The sequence below is a fragment of the Ostrea edulis genome, chromosome 10, assembly GCF_947568905.1.
Source record: "Ostrea edulis chromosome 10, xbOstEdul1.1, whole genome shotgun sequence".
NCBI classification, from domain to species: domain Eukaryota; kingdom Metazoa; phylum Mollusca; class Bivalvia; order Ostreida; family Ostreidae; genus Ostrea; species Ostrea edulis.
The window spans coordinates 33402972-33424562 of record NC_079173.1 but is presented as its reverse complement, the minus strand read 5'-3'; the positions used below and the strand labels follow the sequence as shown (position 1 = coordinate 33424562).

The following is a 21591-nucleotide window of genomic DNA, read 5'->3' as shown; positions in this document are numbered from 1 at the left end:
TGATGCTTTTTGAAGTGTTTGTGATAGAACTCAAAGCCAGAATATCATTTTTCATTTTGGGGGGAGTGGGTATTTTGATTTGATTGATTGATTTATATTGTTTAACATGTTTCTGATGTTGGACAGTGTTTCTGGATGTTTCTGTTAGGACAATGTTTCTAGATGTTTCTGTTTGCCTGATTTTGCCCAGACTATCTATATTAGTGTTATAAGAGCTCTGATGATTAATCCAGGCTCAGTCACCAGAAAAACAGATGTCGGTTAAAAAATAAATTTTGTATTTCATTCACTGCTGGCTTGTGAAAATAACACTCACTATGATGCTATGCATTATTGAGTTTTATAATATGGCTTATTAGAATGAAATCTTATAGCATGATTTTTACTGAATATTGATATCCTCAAGAATTTTTCACTCATATGGAGATGTCACCATTGGCAGTGAAGGACTGCAAAATTTAGGCCTATGCTCGGCACTTTCGGCCTTTCAGAGCAGGGAGGGATCTTTATTGTGCCATACCTGCTGACATGGGGTACCCGAATCCCTATGGGTTGTGGGTCTTTTGAAAACACACTGCTATCAAAGTTATTATCAGACATCAATGTGAGTGACACTAAATTATGCAAGATTTTTAAATATGTCTTCATAAATAGAATTTTATTTTACTTTTTTCGCCCTCCTATATAGAATTCTGTATCTCTGTGTTGGAGGGGGAAACATTTTACACTTAAATTAGCAGGCTTAGTGGGAGCAGACACTCTTATAATAGCCATAAAGTGGAAATATAGACCAATGTAGTCAGACTGATCTAATCCAGAGGATATCAATATTCATAAGTCAGTAAAAATCATGCTATAAGATTTCATTCTAATATAAAGTCATATTATAAAACTCAATAATGCATAGCATCATAGTGAGTGTTATTTTCACAAGCCAGCGGTGAATGAAATACAAAATTTATTTTTTAACCGACATCTGTTTTTCTGGTGACTGAGCCTGGATTAATTCATCAGAGCTCTTATAACACTAATATAGATAGTCTGGGCAAAATCAGGCAAACAGAAACGTCCTAACGGAAACATCCAGAAACACTGTCCAATATCAGAAACATTGTCCAAACAGAAGTGTCTGAAAATGCTGTGGTCATGCAGTCTACATAGCTGGAAGTTTATCATGTCTGTATGTAGTATATATAAGTCCTTCAAATTATTGTATATTGTTTAACGTCCCTCTCGAGAATTTTTCACTCATATGGAGATGTCACCTTTGCCAGTGAAGGGCTGCAAAATTCAGGCCTATGCTCGGCACTTTCAGCCTTTGAGCAGGTCTAAGAGATCTTTATTGTGCCACACCTGCTGTGACACGGGGCCTCGGCTTTTGTTTTCTCATCCAAAGGTCCGCCCTATTTAGTTGCCTCTTACAACAAACAGGGGGTATTGAGGACCTATTCTAACCTGGATCCCCACAGAATTTTAAATTAAATCTGACAACCATGGGGTAATGGTTATTCTATGCTAGTCTCTGGGTGGATCCAGAAGTTTCATACATAATGAGAGCATGGTGGACTTGGACTAAATATTCAGATATTGGTGGTCCCTGAGGGCCGTGGCTGAAATTTGAGATTGTAAGCATAAGACCTCACAGCCTTTTATTTATAATGACTACTATCAAAGTGCTATAATTTTTATTGCCTTACTTTAATGTATATCATACTGGTCGTAACGATGCACACTGTCAGGATTTATAGAGATATGATCACCTGATTTTTTGGTCGAATTTCTGCAACATCATTATCTACAATTTGTTTCTTCTGAGTCAATGATAAACCAAATAGCTGTCGCCAAAAACGTTATTTTTATTATCAACCAAGGAATGGAAATTATTGAACTTTTACTTATGTGTTCTAAGTCAGATTTGCATAACCCCCTGGAGACAATGACAGAAGGCAACGACAGAAGACAGCAGTCATTGCATTCTGTTCATGCCATTGGCTCTTGGACAATACAAAATTCTATCAGTTGCACTTGTGTTTGTTTGATTGTCAGCTGATAGTGTACTGTGGAGCAGGAGACTCTGTATTGATCACTGAGAACTTTTGACAATTTTATTGGTAATGTAGAGGGGATGGTCTACAGATAGAAAATTTATTATTAAACTTCTCCTGGCAAATTGTTTCAACATGATAACTTGGCTGCAGCTAGGTGATTAAGTAAAGTTATATTTTATTCAGTGAGTGAAAAATATCTATCAAACTTTTTTGGAGGATTGTTGAAATATGATGGCTAAGGTGAGTAAAAATTTGACTTTCTGTATTCATTTATTGTGCAGATTTATTACAAATTAATCAAGGTTTTCAATTATCCTTTCTTTAATTAATGACATGATGCATAAAATGAGGTCCTTCTAAGATTCCTTGCAGTGTAGGTTGTGGTCTATAACAGTAGAGTTAGATTTTAAGGACTTTCAGTAAATTCTGCAGTTTTAAGGGAATAATTCTACCATGATAAATTAGATGCCCATGAATCAATTTCAACACCTACATGTAACTGGTTGGTATCAAATGAAACTGCATGGTATATACTCTGGTGTCTGAAACCAATATTACAGTGATTGGTGTTACATGAAACTAATTAGATGTCAAACATATAACACCCTGTTTCAATAGGGCAGAAGTGTATATACATTTCATAAGGCAAGTTCATGATCATGCAGGCCTTGATATTGGACTCAGTGTGGACCACTCTCTGTTCGCAGTTAACTTGACATGTCTTGATTTTGGACACAGTGTGGACCATGCACTCTCTGTTCACAGTTAATTTGGCACATACCTTGATTTTGGACTTGTGGAATACAAGCTGCTGTTAACTTTGCATATGTCTTGCAATGTTGCTGTTGACTTACACAAAACCCACTGCTGGAAGAGAGATTATGTTGAGCCCATGGATCAATCTGCATACTGACAAACACTAATAACAGTTGGTTTACCACCCAATTTACTGTCTCAGCATGCTACCAATTTTAGCTTTTATTTCTTTATTTTGTCAGAGGCTGTATTAAATGTCCAATTGACTTAGTTTCCAAGCTTAACCTGGCACTGCTATAAATCATAGCAGCAATATATAATATTGCTACTTTAATAAATTGCCCTCTTTTTAATACGATTTTGACTATCTTTAGTAACTCAAGGATGGAATGAGGCTTTTTGAGAGATCTCTTGAGGTTTAAAAAGTGAAAACATTGCGTGCAGAAAGGAATTTTTTCAGGAATATGATAACTTGCTTTGGGGAAACAGAATCTTTAGGGATCAAACTTATCTATATGCTAACAATTAACATGATACATCGAACACACAATATGCCTATAAACTAACAGCCATAAAAACACACAATCAAATTACATATCTCACTGCAAAGCCAGGAGTTTATGATTTTTTTTTTTTAAAATACTAAATTCATTGTCATTGTTAAGTTGTGATATATTCAATTTTACAGATGCTTAGTAATAGTCTCAAGTTTAGGTAGATTGTACACAGTATAGAAAAGCTGATGTATGCTGAGGCGTAACATGTATTCACAAAGGCTGTACAAACATGAACCCAGGTAGAGATTACCAAAGGTTGTGTCCAGTTTTAAGAAGTCCACTGACCATTAGGATAGTAAGAAAGGTCGACTTAGTGAGGGGGAATGACCTCAATCAAATTGACAGTAACGACTTCTGAAAACTTTACAAGCCTGTTCAAACAAAGATTTAAAATACAGCTTGATACTAGTCGACTTTCATAAGAAGACCGGTCCAGTCTGTAGGCATCACAGTCCTAATGGTCTGGATTGTTCAGTACGAAATTGTTGTTCAATACTGAGCTGCATGAACTCATGGCTGTCCATTATATAACTGTCATTTAATTATCATCATGTCAAGGATAATGTCATCACGCATGCAAACATTTCAAGACATGCATTTGATTGTAAAGAATTTGTTAGAGGTTCTTGTAACATGGAAGAGTTACATGTTTAAACTTCCTGGAAAAGCTGACCTGAATATTGTATATATCTGAAAAGATTCAACAAAGAAAAAATTTACCACAGGCAACAGAAGCTATAAGTAGCCTCCAATCCAAACAGAGTAAATATTTATTGTGGGAGATGAAACTAGGAGATCTAAGTCATCTAGGGATCATTTCTCAATCAGTTGAGGATATTGTGGTATTCATAAACATCAAAAATCGCCACCCCTTCCTCTGAAAATGTTTTTCATACAGAAAACAGATATGCTGAACGGACAAAAACTTGATGGCCTTCAATGTGACTGTTATGTAGGAAATGATGCGATAATAATTGTTTATTTACTGGTAATATGATCAGTCATTACTTCTCCTAAAACTATACTCCAAAAGAATCAGCCACATTCCTCTTGTCTATGCAATAAACAATGCAAACATTGAAGGGTTTGATTTAAACTCGTTTAATCCATATATATATATATATATATTTATAGTGCATTGAACTTTGCTGTAGTTCAAGGCCAGAATTCATTTGAAACTTTACAGACGAAATCAATTTTTTGAGGCTTTGTTGTATTGTGTAAGTTTCTTAAGGTTAAACTCCTCCAATCTGTTGATTAAGCCCTTACTGGTTATTTAGAGATACTCTGATTTTGTATGATGCCATTGTTCATGAGATAACCGAATGATCTGATGTGTCTGGATGTAATTACCGGAGAGGATCCCAATTCCGAACAGCAGAATCCTGATGTATTAAAAGTTTATCCCAACAGCAGAATCCTGTATTAAAAATAAATCCGAACAGCAGAGAACAGCAGAATCCCATATTAAAAGTTAATCCCAACAGCAGAATCCCATATTAAAAGTTAATCCCAACAGCAGAGAACAGCAGAATCCCATATTAAAAGTTAATCCAAACTGAGTGAGCAGAATCCTGTATTAAAAATAAATCCGAACTGCAGAATCCTGTATAAAAAGTTAATCCGAAGAGCAGAATCCTGTAAAATAAATCTGAACAGCAGAATCCTGTATTAAAAATAAATCTGAACAGCAGAATCCTGAAAAATAAATCCGAACAGCAGAATCCTGTATTAAAAGTAAATCCGAACAGCAGAGAACAGAAGAATCCTGTATTAAAAGTTAATCCGAACAGCATGAGAATCCTGTATTAAAAGTTAATTTGAACAGCATAATCCTGTATTAAAAATAATGCCGAACAGCAGAATCCTGCAGAATCCAGGCGCGTATGTATATACATGTACATATAGCGTTTTTGGATTTATTGGTGTGTAAATTCTTATTTAGCTTTATTTTTGTCCAATCAAAACAATTGAAGTATTAAATAACATTGGAATTATTAATTCGTATATTTTTTCAGAGAGCTGCAGTTCTGCAGCTATAGTATGAATACAGATCAAACTACTTAATTCACTTGATAAATACAGTGCATATATTCTAATGGCCAGTACTTCCAACAGAATTGAAAGTATGAACGTAAATATATATATGAAATAAAGTTCAGTTTTAAAAATACATGAGGGTATGAACTGCAATGCGTCACATTGACAGCTAATGCTCTTCATGAATAAGTAGCTGGCACGAAGCGTTGCATTTCTAAACCTTATTGAAATTATCATGTTTTTAAGTACAGAAGTTGCAAATGTCTAAAAGCTTGGGTTAATGTAAAATTTGAGAATAATCAATTCTTAGAATATACACTAATGGTGATATGATTCGCTGTTTCATTTCTCAGTTATGTCCACTTCTCATTTTTGACCAATATGATTCTATATTTTCACAAACATGGCCATTAATAATGCATAATATGGTTGAGTAGAATCAGAAATTGAGCACAAATTAATATTTTCTGAATACTTTGTATCATTTTGACATGTTTTGATTTTTGCCATGAAGATGCAGCTATAATGCTAAAGTTTACCTTTTACATATATGACATTTAGAATGATAAATATAATTATGTTACATGTACATAATAATTTTTGTGTCCACATGTTGGCGAATTTGAGAATCAGGCCAATTATGACTTGGTTATCTATCCGTTCGAAGGTCAGAGAGTTTGAAGAATGTTTCTCTGATGGGGAGTTGGGGGGGGGGGGGGGGGGGGTAGGAAAAACAATATCATGTAAAGGATATGAACCTTTGTATCAATATATATATATATATATATATACACTCTGCATCAAGAAAAAGTATATGTGTTTTAAATATTCTACATAATGAGCATTGGGATCGGTCCTGTTAAGTGCCTATAAAGTCCCAGTGGCAGGGGTCACTCATAATGACAAGAAGTATATATTGCTTTAAAGATCGACTTCTGTTAGTAGTTGCTTTCACATTTTGTTTCATCACCTTCTATTGAGTTTTTTCTTTCTTTTGATGCCTAGACTCATGTGCATGCCTATCGAGCAGAACCTAAAGTTTGAAGAGTATGAAAATCAGGAAAATGCATGCTTTCATGAAACTCCCTCAGAGCACCATGACTATGCTTGTTGCATATTTAAGGATTTATGAATTTAGAAAGAATATAGGACTCTGGACTTACTAATTTTAACAACCAACTTCCCCTTAATATGATCCATTCCAAATATGTTATGATATCTTCCACTGGGGCCCGGCACAGGGAGTCTCTGAGAATCTCTATTTAAGCCAAATTGCTCTGTTTTATGCTAATTTTAAGGCTGTAGAAAGTGTATATATATACAGTATTATCTTTTTTAATTTTCTAGACAAATTGTTTTGACTGACAGAATACAAAAACAACAATTAAGATATATTGTTGGATTATTATTATGAAAAAAACCACAAAATTGAGGTAGTCCCATTTATCAAACCTTAAGTGGACCTATTTGTTAATGACCCCGGGGTTCTAGTGTATTAGTTAAGAGTTTGAAAGTAGAAGATGAATAATGAGGAATGATCTTCTGTACACTTAATTATGACACTAAAAAAGTGTGAATGTTAATTGCCAGTGAAATATTAAATAAATAAATAATGGTATAACTTGAGCACTGCGTTTTTAATGAAACGGTAGTTGTAGTACTTATTTTTGTTATTATTTGGATTCATACAGAAAACATGCAATCTGAAGAAATTGGACAGTTAACCGGAATCCTTTAAGCCCCCAAGGTCAAAGATTGTTGAGGGCAATATTATTTAAGATCTGTTTCTTATGTGTTCTCGGTAATGTATCTGAAGGACTGTGAACTGTACAGACAAGACTTTATGCTGGATCAATAAACTGTCAATTGGTCCACATCTGTCTTTTCGTCTGTCTGTCTGTCATTTTGCATGTCTTTGTCTGTTTTTTTGTCTGTAGAGCTGATTCACTAATGAATAGTAAATTGCAAATATTCCAATGGAAATTTAGCATTCGTATGTGTCCAATATACCTGATAAGAACTGTTCAACATCATGTCATAATGAGAAGTTGGCTGTGGAAGTGTGAGAGCTATCATATCCGTGTCCATTTGGTAGTATGCACACTTCCCTTGTATCATATAGGCTCATCAAATCTGATCATCTCATGGTATTTCACATACTAGTACACTGAATGTTGATATGATCAAAATTTTCTTTGTTGGGTGTGAAAAATGAAAAAAGGGAAATTATGTTATTAATACTAATAATACCAATAAATAAATCTATAATAATTGTAATTATAAATTGCAAGGAATCCAGAATATAAATGCTGGATTATGAAAGGGGAAAATTATTTTTAAAAATTTATTCCGATACAATTTATGATTATCATTTTATTTATTTATTTATTTTTATTATTTTATTTTTTTTGGTGGTGGTGGTCTTTTTACGTAACGAAACATTTACAGAAATGATCCTGACCTGATTATTGCCTTAAATTTTTTGTCATTACTAAAATAGGACCAGATTAAATGACAATGCTTGCATGGAGTCATGCATCTTGGAATGACAAGGGGATGAAATCAATAAATCTTCTGTATGTAAATGTTGCATGATCTATTTATCTTACATTTCCCAGTCATTTAAGCTTGCATGAAATAAGTACATGTATATTTCTACTGAAAACAATTAATAGTTTAATGTTAATTAAAGTAATATAACTAAATCGATATTGATGGACTCACACATGTCGATATTAGTAACAAAACTCCAATGATATAGAATGGGAAGTAACAATTTTATTCAAAAATGTTTTATAGGTGACATTAACGAATATTCGAATATGAATAGCATATAGTATTCTCGAATATTTGAATATCAATTTTTAGTTTTTCATTTCAGCTCTTATTCATCTTTCTCTTTCTCTGTCTGCAACTTCAGTTTATTTTACATAACTGCCTCTGATCCTTGATGAATAATATAAATAAATGTCAAGGTTAATGTTGTGCGACTGCTAAAGGTCAAGGTCATTCATTAAGGTGACAATTCTTTAAAATGGATGATTATACAGAAAGCTTGTAAGTGATAGTGTAAAGCTTCATGTGTCTGAGGAACCTTATTTACTACTCAGTTCGTGAGGAATTATTGGCAGGTTTGGAATTATTTATTAACACCAAATGATACTGCTGGTCAGAATCATTGTCCTATCATGTATTCCCGACTGATCTGATGGCACTGGCTAGTATTGACCAATTGCCAGGCAAGACAACAAATCTACTGGACATTGTGGTGTAAACATGTTTATAAAGTTCTTATCAAGTTATGGAGCCTGCACAGGGCTGTTCTATAATTAATTTACCTCCACAAAGGAGAGGCCATGACCAGTCTGTCTGTGACAGGAATACATGATGAACAAGACAGGACACGATTAAGTATCAAACCAGTTCAATACAGAGTGAACCTCAGTTCAAATATTGAGTGAACAACTGAAATCAGAACAAACTGCAATCATCATAATTCACAGTAATCAGAGTGAACCAGTCAGAAATCATTGTGAACCAATCAGAATGAACTAAGTCACTTTGCAGAGTGAACCAGTTGGAATTCAGAGTTAATTTAACCAGTAAGAATTCATAGTGAACCATTCAGTCAGATTCAAAGTTAACCTAAGTCAGAATTCATTGTGAACCTAAGTCAGAATTCAGAGTGAATCAATCCAACCTGGGCAGAGTAAACCATACCAAATTCACATTGACCTGTCACAGGGACGCCTCTCGTGACGTTATATAACGCATCATAACTATTTACAAGTTTATTTACAAATTTACAACATGTACATTGACACAATATAAAGACGTCCTCTCTTGTTCACAGTCAGGCTCAGACTCCTTTCTCACGAGGTACCTCTTCCTTAAATCTCACAGTCACCAAAGACATAAATTCATTAACTTTCTCTTTCATATCCCAAACTCCAATCACTCAAAATAAACAGAAATCATTCGAACCAATTAACTTACAAACCATAAACATTCGCTCTCCTCTCTAACGAACTCATACGACACCCCTGGGAACAAGGCATAGGCGGCCAGCGCCTTGCACCTGCACTTCAAAAACTTTCTTTCTCTCTTACACTCTACCATTCATCTTCACATTGACACCTGACAAATAATTAAAGTTTTAACTCTTTGACAGACCCATTATATCTGGTCCAAATAAATGAAAGACATGCAGTGTTAGAATCGACATGTTACTGTGGTTATAATGGAATAAAATTGGCCTTGACATTTCGTGGTATATTTACTAAATTGTTAATTTTGTAAATGTGATCGACCTTGTATTGTTGAGTGAGAACATCCACTGTTGTTTATCTGTTTAAATTGTTTGTAAACCCCTCAGGATGTCATACCTGGCAGTATAGTTGTGTTTATGAGAAGTGATTTCGTGTATCAATTGACCTATACTGAATTACATCACAGAGAAATCTGCCGGCCTTCCTTTTAAATTAATACAGGAATTGATGCACCACCCACTCCCACCTCCTGCCTAAGGCTGTCTATAAAATTAGTATCACAACCGTCTTCCATTGCTATCCTAAAAAAAAAAAAACACAGGCAATTAATAATGTTTTTATCAAGAAAGGTTGCATAACATCATATCAATTATCAATTTTGAAGAGAAAATAATGTAGAAATTGTTCATCGATCGTAAGTATTCTCTCTGTAAATCTTGGCTTCAGGTGCAATACTTTTAACATTTCCTCAGTTTACAGTGTTCTGTTAAATATTTGATTGTGAGTTTGGCAGCTGTCTTGCCCTCTATGTCTGATTGATTAGCAATAATGATGCTGGTAGATGTGTACAAAAGACTATATGATCATGCACGACTTGAAATTGAGGGATTGCCTCGCCCAATGGTTCTTTAACAGCTAGCTTCCTGAAAGTTTTTGAGGTTCATTTTTAAGGGTCACAATGGCTAATCAAATATCAGGTAAAAAAAATTGGGGTTTATTTTTTGTCTATAGATATTACATCGGTGCTTGATACGGTATGTATAAATAGATTGATTGATTGTATATTGTTTATAATGTCCCGCTTGAGAATTTTTCACTCATATGGAGTCATCGCCACAGCTGGTGAAGGGTTGCAAAATTTAGTCCTATGTTCGGTGCTTACAGCATTTGAACAGGGAGGGATCTTTATTGTACCACACCTGCTGTGACACAGGATCTTGCGGTTTTTGCGGTCTCAATAAAATTCGAAGGACTGTCCCATTTTTAGTCACCTCTTACAACAAGCAATGGGTACTGAGGACCTATTCTAACCCAGATCCCTATGCACGGAATATAGATATATATATGCTTGTGTGTTGCAATGGCAGAATTTTAGATTATTTAACACCCCTCTTTAGAATTTTGGTGTATTTAAATCATTTTTGAAGAAGTTTTATCTGCAAGGGATGACTACCTTAAATTCAGAATTGAGCTCATCAGTGATTGCATGTCATATAAGATTGAATGAGAACAGAAATCTCTAAAGGACTTCAGTTTTATTGACCAGTAATTAGTAGGGGTGAATCAATATATCGATATATCGAAATGTACCGGTATACGTCTGTCCAGCGATATACGATATGGTGTTTCGACGATACGATACGATATAATGTCAGGTTTAAAACAGCCCTTTTAATAGTCGGGATCGAAGTTCATAATTTAAAAATGGCTTCTAACAGGAACACGATTCCTCAGACTTTAATACCCGCTTTTACATTGTGACATTGGAGATTCCTCAGACTTTCATTAATACCCGCTTTTACATTGTGACACATCGGAGATTGCTCAGACTTTAATCCCCGCTTTTACATTGTGACACATCGGAGATTTCTTAGACTTTAATCATCGCTTTTACATTGTGACACATCGGAGATTTCTCATACTTTAATCCCCGATTTTACTTTGTGACATTGGAGTTTCCTCAGACTTTAATTGTCATTGTTTGTTTTGTTATGAAATAAAAGATATTAAACCACTTCATCTTTTTTTATTTTGATATTTTACTTCAAAAAATGCTTAACTACATTGTAAATCCAATATATCGGATATCGCATCAGATTATATTGTATCGTATCGTATCGGAAAATCTTGAGCAATACACACCCCTAGTAATTAGAGTCATTTCTGAGCAATAATTATCTCATGCAGTAAAGTGAATGTGGCCTATACACAATTAGAGGTTTGAATGATAGCGAGAAGAAAAAATACCAGTAATACTGCAGTTAGTCACATAATCCTGAGTCAAAATGATCAAAGCTAGCAGCTTAAGTTAAAATAAGGCAATGAAAACGATGAAAGCAGTAAATATAAAGTTAAAACAATCAAATCATTAAAAGAACAATCAAAACGATTGAAGCAGTGAAAAAAATCAAAACAATGGAAGCAGTATAAAAAATTTCAAAAAGATTGAAGCACTGTAAAAAAAAAAAAAACACAATAAAAACGATTTAAAGCAGTAAAAAAAACTATAACTGTAATTATCTGTAAAAAAAACACCAAACACTCTAAACGATGGAGGCAGCTAGTATTAAAAAAATTTAAAAACTGTCAAATTATTGAATTAATACCCCCAAAAAACAATCTAATTGATTGAAGCCCTATATTAAAAAAAATCAAAACAATCGAAGCGGTAAAAATTACCAAACACTGCAAAATACAACACATTCATATTGAAACATTAGGGGAGGGGGACAATCAAAATGAAAGAGTGGGTAAAAACAAAAAAATGAAATGAGTGACAGCTAAAATAAAACGAATGTAGGGAAAAAAGTTGAAATGAAACAATATACCAAATAAAATACAGTCATGCATGATATTGTATATGTATGACATTTAATTTAAAGCAGTCAAAACATGTCAGTCAAAATGAAAACCATATCAGACAGGGACAGTCCAACATCTTGTAGCTTTCCTGCTGCTAATTATCCATTATGTCATCAAATCTCCTACTAATGAGGGGTAGGACTTTCTTCTCTAATTATGTAATGTATTCTAGTATGTTGGCTATTATTACTGTGTATAGGTCAATAGCTGCTTGTTTTTCTGAGGAGAGTCATTATTTCTTCTGCAACAGGGAGAAGCTAGTTTATAGTGAGACAATAGGTCTTATAAAGGACAAGAAAAGGTCATTCTTTAAATACCTCCAATAAAATGATGACTGTAGGACAAGCAGAAGATAGTGTGTGAAATGCATGCTGGGTAATTTGAAGGATTTATTGCCTTTGTCAGCAGTTATGCATTTGACATGGTTCTAACCAATCTGACAAAGCCCAAACCCATGTAGTGTATGTATGTTGGTGAAGCCTTGTTTTGAATGTCTGTAATTGATATTGATACCAAGGCCTTTAATTCTGTACTTTAGGATATCGAAACCCCAGTGATACTAGCTAGTACTTAGTAATACAGAGGCTGAGGTAGATTTTATCAGCTGTCAAGAGTCTAAAAAACTACAGGATGTATTCACTAAATCATTCTAGACAAGTTGAATTACAGATAGACTTTAAACTCCATGTACTGCCTTTGCATTAATCAGGTGCCCTCTGCCGTTTGAAACTTACCTGCTGATGAGTTTTCCTCTTCTTAATGACATGCAGTTTCAGATTGATGGTGACAGTTTATTCACACGATCGTATACAAATATATTAAGCATTGCAGTATATAAGCCACACAGCATCTCTATATTTTTTTAAGTGTCAAAGTATCCAGAATTGTAAAAATAATGACCCCATTTTTAACTGTTGTGAGATATTGTACAATACAAATTTCATACATCCTAAGATTTATGTCCAATTCTAAATGTTCTATTGTCCAATGATAATGTCAAAGATTATACAATATTTATATCATAAATAGATTGTACAGTACTTATGTCATAGATATATTGTTAATCGATATTAATGCCATTGTATATAATAATTATGTCATATAAATTGTACAATAATTATGTCATGTAAATTGTACAATATACTTATGTCATAGATTATAGGATACTAATGTCACATATTGTACCATGTATCTAATATATAAACAGTAGTAAATTGTAGGTACTGAATATCATAGATCATAGGAACTTAAATGACATAGATTATAGGTACTTAAATGACATAGATTATAGGAACTTAAATGACATAGATTATAGGTACTTAAATGACATAGATTATAGGTACTTAAATGACATAGATTATAGGTACTTAAATGACATAGATTATAGGTACTTAAATGACATAGATCATTAAGGGACCTAAATGACATAGATTATAGGTACTTAAATGACATATATTATAGGAACTTAAATGACATAGATTATAGGTACTTAAATGACATAGATTATAGGTACTTAAATGACATAGATTATAGGTACTTAAATGACATAGATTATAGGTACTTAAATGACATAGATTATAGGAACTTAAATGACATAGATTATAGGAACTTAAATGACATAGATCATTAAGGGACCTAAATGACATAGATTATAGGTACTTAAATGACATAGATTATAGGTACTTAAATGACATAGATTATAGGAACTTAAATGACATAGATTATAGGAACTTAAATGACATAGATCATTAAGGGACCTAAAATTGACACAGATTATAGGTACTTAAATGACACAGATTATAGGAACTTAAATGACATAGATTATAGGTACTTAAATGACATAGATCATTAAGGGACCTAAATGACATAGATTATAGGTACTTAAATGACATAGATTATAGGAACTTAAATGACATAGATTATAGGTACTTAAATGACATAGATTATAGGTACTTAAATGACATAGATTATAGGTACTTAAATGACATAGATTATAGGAACTTAACTGACATAGATTATAGGTACTTAAATGACATTGATTATAGGAACTTAAATGACATAGATTATAGGTACTTAAATGACATAGATTATAGGAACTTAAATGACATAGATTATAGGAACTTAAATGACATAGATCATTAAGGGACCTAAATGACATAGATTATAGGTACTTAAATGACATAGATTATAGGAACTTAAATGACATAGATTATAGGTACTTAAATGACATAGATCATTAAGGGACCTAAATGACATAGATTATAGGTACTTAAATGACATAGATTATAGGAACTTAAATAACATAGATTATAGGTACTTCAATGACATAGATTATAGGGAATGAATGACATACTAATTATAGGGACTATAATGCATTATGCTCTTAAATTCTGCTCATTCTTTTTCCTAGCTCAGTGATTTATTTTGTGCTGGCATAATTGTAGAAAATACAGGGGAAAATGATTGTCTTTTTGTCCTGCCCCCCCCCCCCCCCCCCCCTTCACACATGTTTTGATCTCTCTCTCTCTCCACACACACACACTGAACCCTGCTTCTGATTTTGTCATGCACTCCTTTCTTGTAAGAAATTAAGGTATTTTATCCACAAGTTGTATTCAAATGTTCAGGGTGTAGATAGATGATGCATATTCTCACTACAAACATCCTATACAGAGCATTGTTTTGATATTAAAATCTGGTGAACATTGGTGTAAATTGATGCTGCACATTAGAGTTGCAAATGTTTAAATATTTATAGATATAAAGTGCCTTGAAAATGTATAGTAAATTGATCTTGATCATTGTTTCAGCCAAATTCAGTTAAACTATGATTTGTTGCTGGTATTTTGGGGATTTTTCATTATTATTAAGATTTTAAACATACATTGTGAAATGCTTTTCTAAGATTTTGTGTTCTACATGATGTACACTTTAAACAATGTCAATCAATACTGAAGCCTCTCAATCTGGTCAGTCTTCAGAGTATTAAGAAGCACTAATTCCCCTTTAGGAGCCCCAGATGGACATTAACAAGTGTAAACAGTCCCCAAACAGTTATTGATCAATTGCCCTGTAGTTTTGGGGGAAGGTGAAGGTCGTTTATTATCAGGGCACTTTGTCAGTGCAGCATTTCCACATGTGCCGCCAGTGTGGAGAGTACAGGAATGAATTAGTAAGGAGAGTTTAAATATCAGTCTTTGTCTGTGTGTAGTGAAACCAGTGGTACATCTGTGAGTTTTCAGGGATCTTAATTGTACATTTCAAAATATTTTTTCAAGGTAAGTTTGATATATTGTACAGCCAGGTGTCATTATATTGTCTAATAGGGTGAAGATCTGGGTTACCACTGAATAGAAACTATGTATGAAGTTGTAGTATTAGATAGGCCATATTTTTAGAAGCTACCTGTGGTGTTGTTGGAATATGATACTGTCAATAAGATCTATAAAGGGGTCATTAATTGTGGAGAAACATGTCTCTTGACATGGAAGTTTTACAGGTGGTGGTTTTTGTGGCTGTTTGAGAGGATTAGGGGGGGTCAGGCTTTGATGTAATTGTTGAATTTTGCTATTGCTAAACTCTATACAAATGTTCAGGAGGTTTTTTTTTATCTCATCTTTTTTTTATTAGTTTCAAACCTTGATTAACAAGTAATAAAGAGAATACCTTAGTATATTTGTTTCTTCTTCGGAACCCAAAGTAGGCACTAGGCAAAGGGGAAATTCTACAATTTATTCAGAAACTTTTACAGTCATAAATTATAGGGGAATTAAAAGTAGTCTTACAACTGACCTTTGTCCTTTACTCAAATCCTTTACCTAAATCAATGATTCTATAAAATCCAGGTGCTTGACTGTAATTTAAACAGTAGGCATCTGTTTACTCAGTGGAGTCCTGCATCTGTCACAGTACATGCATGCAGCCCAATATGAAGTTAAATTTGCCACGTGCAATAAAAATGAAGCTCAATAAAACCAACAAAAGATTAGAAATAGATGTAAATTACACTGACATAGTATATACTAGGTCTTACACCAAGTATGCTGGCATAACATATCTGGGTTTATAATCGTTACTTATAGAGATACCTGTATGATAGATATACCTGTATGAGGTCCTGTTAAGGGTAGAATAGGTCTTAATGTGAAATTGTCTTTAAAATGAAAGAAAACAATTTCAATCAGTACCTTTGATTATCTATTTCTGAAAATGAAGAAAGCTTAAAATTTTAGTAATTACGATTTGACAGATGACAGACTGATATCGTTGTCAAACTTAATTACTACAACAATGACTTTTGACAGCAATTACCAAAAACTGGTGCAAGTTAATTAAAAATCATTATTCCATTGTGTCTTGAAGTAATAAAAAATAGTGAAATTATGTACATCATTGCATAATAGTCTAAGTTTATGGCAAAAGCAGTTTATAGCAACCATTATTAAAATGGATGAGAGTCAGAGGGATTTGAGAGGAGAGAGGAATAGGAGCTGGGAAAGAGAGATAGGGAGAGAGAAATAGGAGGGGAAAGAGAGATAAGAAGAGAGAAATAGGAGGGGGAAGAGAGATTAGAGAGAGAAATAGGAGGGGGAAGAGAGATTAGAGAGAGAAATAGGAGGGGAAAGAGAGATAGAGAGAGACAAATAGGAAGGGAAAGAGAGAAATAGGAGGGAAAGAGAGATTAGAGAGAGAAATAGGAGGGGAAAGAGAGATAGGGAGAGAGAAATAGGAGGGAAAGAGAGATTAGAGAGAGAAATAGGAGGGGAAAGAGAGATTAGAGAGAGAAATAGGAGGGGAAAGAGAGATAAGGAGAGAGAAATAGGAGGGGGAAGAGAGATTAGAGAGAGACAAATAGGAGGGGAAAGAGAGATAGAGAGAGACAAATAGGAAGGGAAAGAGAGAAATAGGAGGGAAAGAGAGATTAGAGAGAGAAATAGGAGGGGAAAGAGAGATAGGGAGAGAGAAATAGGAGGGAAAGAGAGATTAGAGAGAGAAATAGGAGGGGAAAGAGAGATAGGGAGAGAGAAATAGGAGGGGAAAGAGAGATCAGAGAGAGAAATAGGAAGGGAGCAAAATGGGTGGGAAAAGAGAGGGGAAGATGAATAGGAGGGGAAGAGAGAGAGAAAGATAGAGAATTAAATGGGGAAAAGAGAGAAATAAAGGGGAAACAGATGGGAATTAAGATAGAGAGAAAGGATGAGACAGGAGAAAGATACTGGGAGTGGGTTACATCAGTCATCATCACACAGCTGCTAATGTCAGCCATTGAGTGCAAGTTATGTTATAAGTTGTTTATTTAGATACAGAATCTAACCTAGTCAGCCTTAATGAAATATTGCACACAATAGAGGAAGGGGGGGATTTTTAATTATTTGGCAGTCCAAAATTCTTCTAAAAACATTCACAATTTCAACAATCAAGCTTTAAGGCGCACTATAAAATCATGCACCCTGCTGTATTAATTAATGTAGGGTTGTACACTTAATTATTATATTGAATTAGTATTCACTGACTTTGAAGATTTCATCCTAATATTTTTACCCAATTGATCTAAAATTCAGTTGACAGACACACACACACACACACACACACACACACACACACACACACACCCTTCCGAGTTCTTCCCCATTACTTCACCTCACTGGCTATTTCTCTGACCCACCTAAATTGTCAGACACATGCTGTCATTCACAAACTTATAATCCTCTGCACCTGTTTATAAAGAGTATGAATACATGCTGAAATATAGCCCTGCTTTGATGGATTTTTCTTGATCTCTCCTGTCTAGTATGATACAGTGGGTCTTCCAAAGTCGTGAATCTTCAGTCCATGATCAGATGGCTTGTCCTGCCTCTGGTGATTGGATTTGACAGATCTACAATTGTATAATTGTATTCTGGAAAATTGAAAATACATTGAGGGTATGAACTGCAACCTTCCAGCTGATACTCACAAGAAATATGTCGGCAGGTCAAGCATAGCAGTTCATACCCTCATGTATTTTGAAAAATTAAATTCATATTTCATATTTTACATTCTACTTTCATTTCTTCCAGAATTACCAGCCATTAAAATAGAATGTGTATTATATATTTATCAAGATTTAACATGCATTCTTCACACTCAGATGAGGAAATGGCTATCATTATGATTTTTAAAGATATCAAAGGCTAAAACATTGGAAATGTAAATAATTTATTGTCATTAAACCTAATTTAAGTAATTTAAGCTCAGGGACATCTCCTCATATCAAATCAGAAGGGCATGTATCACAGGCTGGTGTTTATTTGTGGTAATAATTGGAGGGGTCCTGTCAACTAAGGGACATTTTGAGCTGATGAGGTTGCATGTGCAATCTTTTTTAGTGGTCTAGCTATCTACATGACCCTGACTGGTTCTTGAGGACTAAATCACCCACTTCCTCCAAATTCACCAGCAATCAATCCTCCATTTTATATATGATAATATTCATTAAGGAATTCTGAGTTGCCCTTTCAACTGGACCCCAGTTTTGCAGTATGCTATTATAGCTAGGTCAATGGGAAATTCAAACTGTGCTCCTCTCTAGTGGATTGTTACTCAGTTGACTTCAAACGTTGGACACACTTGAATGAACACAGTCAATGTCACGTTAACATTTGACTATAAAATGCAGAATATGAAATATTTAAGCAGAATACTCTATTGGTGAATGTACACGCAACTCATAATTTACTTCACAAGTTCCCCCACGAACAAGGAAGTAGTGTCTTCCAAATGATCCGAGGGTGAGAAGTGAAATTAGGAGGACTGTGGTATGTGTGGTGGGATTTAAGCAGTTCTTATATTCATGCATGTGAAGAAATACTTTTTGTAGAGCTGTGTATATGGTAGGTGTTATTTTCGAGTTGATACACAATGATTGACTTTGTTTTCTATCTGATTAAAATCAGATCTTTGCTATGTGTAGCGACATGTTATCACCACATGGTATTACAGGAACAGATCTAAGAGGTTGACGTAAAGAAATTTAACACAAATCACATGACATGTTCACTATCTGGACGCCTTAATCTTAGTAGAAAGAAAAGAGAAGGGACAATTAAATGAATGAGGCAGGAACAAATAATTAAGTAGATATTGTAATATGAAAGGGTGATTGAAGAATGTTTTAACAAGAGAATTGTATGTTACTGGCCCCATGAACTTAGGGTGTCCATCACTAAACTTAGAGATGCACTGAGCTGGTGCACACTAAGTTTTGAAACAATTGCAGACTACTGTGTGTAAAACTTACTGCATCTATTCTGATGTTTATTATGTAAATGTAGAATATTGTTTAAACTGCATATAATCAGTCTTAATAATACCAAGAAAATTCTATGTTGTGCATGGTTTAAGTTAACTTATGTTATGGCAATATAACCAAACCCCATCCAACTGATGAAGATAAAGAGTTTCAGGAAACTCTCAGAGCTCCCAGCACACTGGCATTACCCTGTCCTGATCAAAGCATTAGCAACACACTTCATTTCCTTCAAATCTTTGTTTTCTCATTTGTTTGATAGGATATTCTACTGATACTGTGATGATTTCTGTGTAGATCTGATGGTTTTGTTGGTTAATTGGCTGTGATGTTTATCTTACTGTTCACAGCTCACATATCCTCCAGGTTTGCTGGAAATGAAGAGAGAATTTTTTTTATTGAATTTCTCCTTTTGTAGATTGATAAGCTATACATTATATTCTAATTGATTCTGTGACAACATTCTGTGTACCGGCCAGTACCAACACACAAATTACCTCCCTTAGGACTTGTAATGCAATATACCATACAAGAATCTTTGTTACTGTATGAACACTTAAATTACGTCCCTTAGGACTTGTGATGTAATACACAATCACAACATTCTGTGTAACAGTATCGATCAACACACAAATTTAATGTCCCTGATGATTTATGGCAATTTTTGATGAACTTGGCTCAGTGGTTCTGGAGAAGTAAAAAATGTACATGTCTAATCTAGAACTTTCTTCCCCTATTGTGTCCCTACTCACAAACACCACCCCTCAACACCCCAACACCCCCCACCCCCCAAAACCCCCCGGCCATGATTTCAGCAAACTTGCATACTGGTACTTGAAGATCGATTCTTGCATATGTAGGTATGACATATCAAAGATCCTTTTGTTCTTGAGATGAAAATTTTAACCTTTCTTTTTTTTTTTAATATATATATATATATTCACACACATCCCCATTTTTATTAAGACTAAATTGATCCCCTATTGTAGCCGACCATCCTTAACACCCACCCCCCCCCCCCCCCCCCTTCCATTTTCTAAGGAAGCTTTCTCATATTAGTTTTGTCTTTAATCTGATCCAGGAAATTCTTGAGAAGATTTTTTAATCAATTGAAACCATATTTTTCACTTATTTCTTAATTTGATCTCTCCTTTGCACACTAAAGAATCCTCACTGCTCAATAGCCGTAAGCACCAAGCATATGCTTAAATTTTAAGCCCTTCATCGGTCTTGGTGACGTGTCCATATGAGTGAAAAATTCTCGAGAGAGACATTAAACAAGATACAATCAATCAATTCTTTGAAAGGGGTGTAATTCTTCATTTGAACAATTTTGAATCCCAGTTACCTAATAATGCTTTATAGTGAAATTTATAAGCCCCATTTGGTTCTGGAGAAGGATAAGTTTTTAGACAGACAACAGATGATGAAAAAGCTCAACTAGCTTTATATCTCAAGTGAGCTAATATTGATTGATTGATAACATTGTTTAACATTCCTCTCGAGAATATTTCACTCAATGAAGATGTCACCACTGCCGATGAAGCTAGAAGGGCTACAAAATTTAGGCCTATGCTCGGCGCTTATGGCCATTGAGCAGGGAGGGATCTTTATTGTGCCACACCTGCTGTGACACAGGACCTCGGTTTTTGCGGTCTTATCCAATTTGGACCACCCCATTTAGTTGCCTCTTACGACAAGCAAGGGGGTACTGAAGATTACTATAGACACAAAATTGTTTAATGCCAAATTTTGTGGTATTTTAATTTGTCACAGATGAGGCAAGAGCAAGGTCTGAATTTAAGTTTGTGCAGGATTAGAGGTCACATGAGTATATTCACAGGTCAAGATCCTTGTACAATGTAATGCATAATTTAAAGACTGTTTATCATAAAAGTTAATATTTCATCTGACTTTTGTTTTTTTTCTTCCTTTCAGGTAAGTTTCAACACCTGTCAAAATGAGATAATTACAAGGGAAAACAGTGAGGTGTGTGTTAAATAAGGAAGACAGTATGGATGTTAGTGGCCTCAATTAGTCACGGGTCATTA

At 34.4% G+C, this 21591-nt stretch overlaps 1 protein-coding gene across 20 annotated transcripts in view; it reads left to right on the top strand.

Annotated features, from left to right (window-relative positions):
* LOC125665844 (5'-AMP-activated protein kinase subunit gamma-1-like) overlaps window positions 1-21591 on the top strand; it is a 167787-nt gene that overhangs the window by 105512 nt on the left and 40684 nt on the right. For 6 of the 20 annotated variants that reach the window (XR_008798982.1, XM_048898743.2, XM_048898744.2 and 3 more), the window contains one exon: window positions 21479-21529. The exons of 12 other annotated variants lie outside the window; for them this stretch is intronic. Coding sequence is in view for 7 of the 8 variants with exons in the window: in XM_048898743.2 (XP_048754700.1) it covers window positions 21479-21529 (51 nt within the window). In the remaining variant the exon portion in view is untranslated. Of the gene's footprint in view, window positions 1-15350; window positions 15425-18792; window positions 19125-21478; window positions 21530-21591 lie in introns of those variants that run through there. 2 more of the 20 variants (XM_048898753.2, XM_048898755.2) reach the window with 2 other exon arrangements.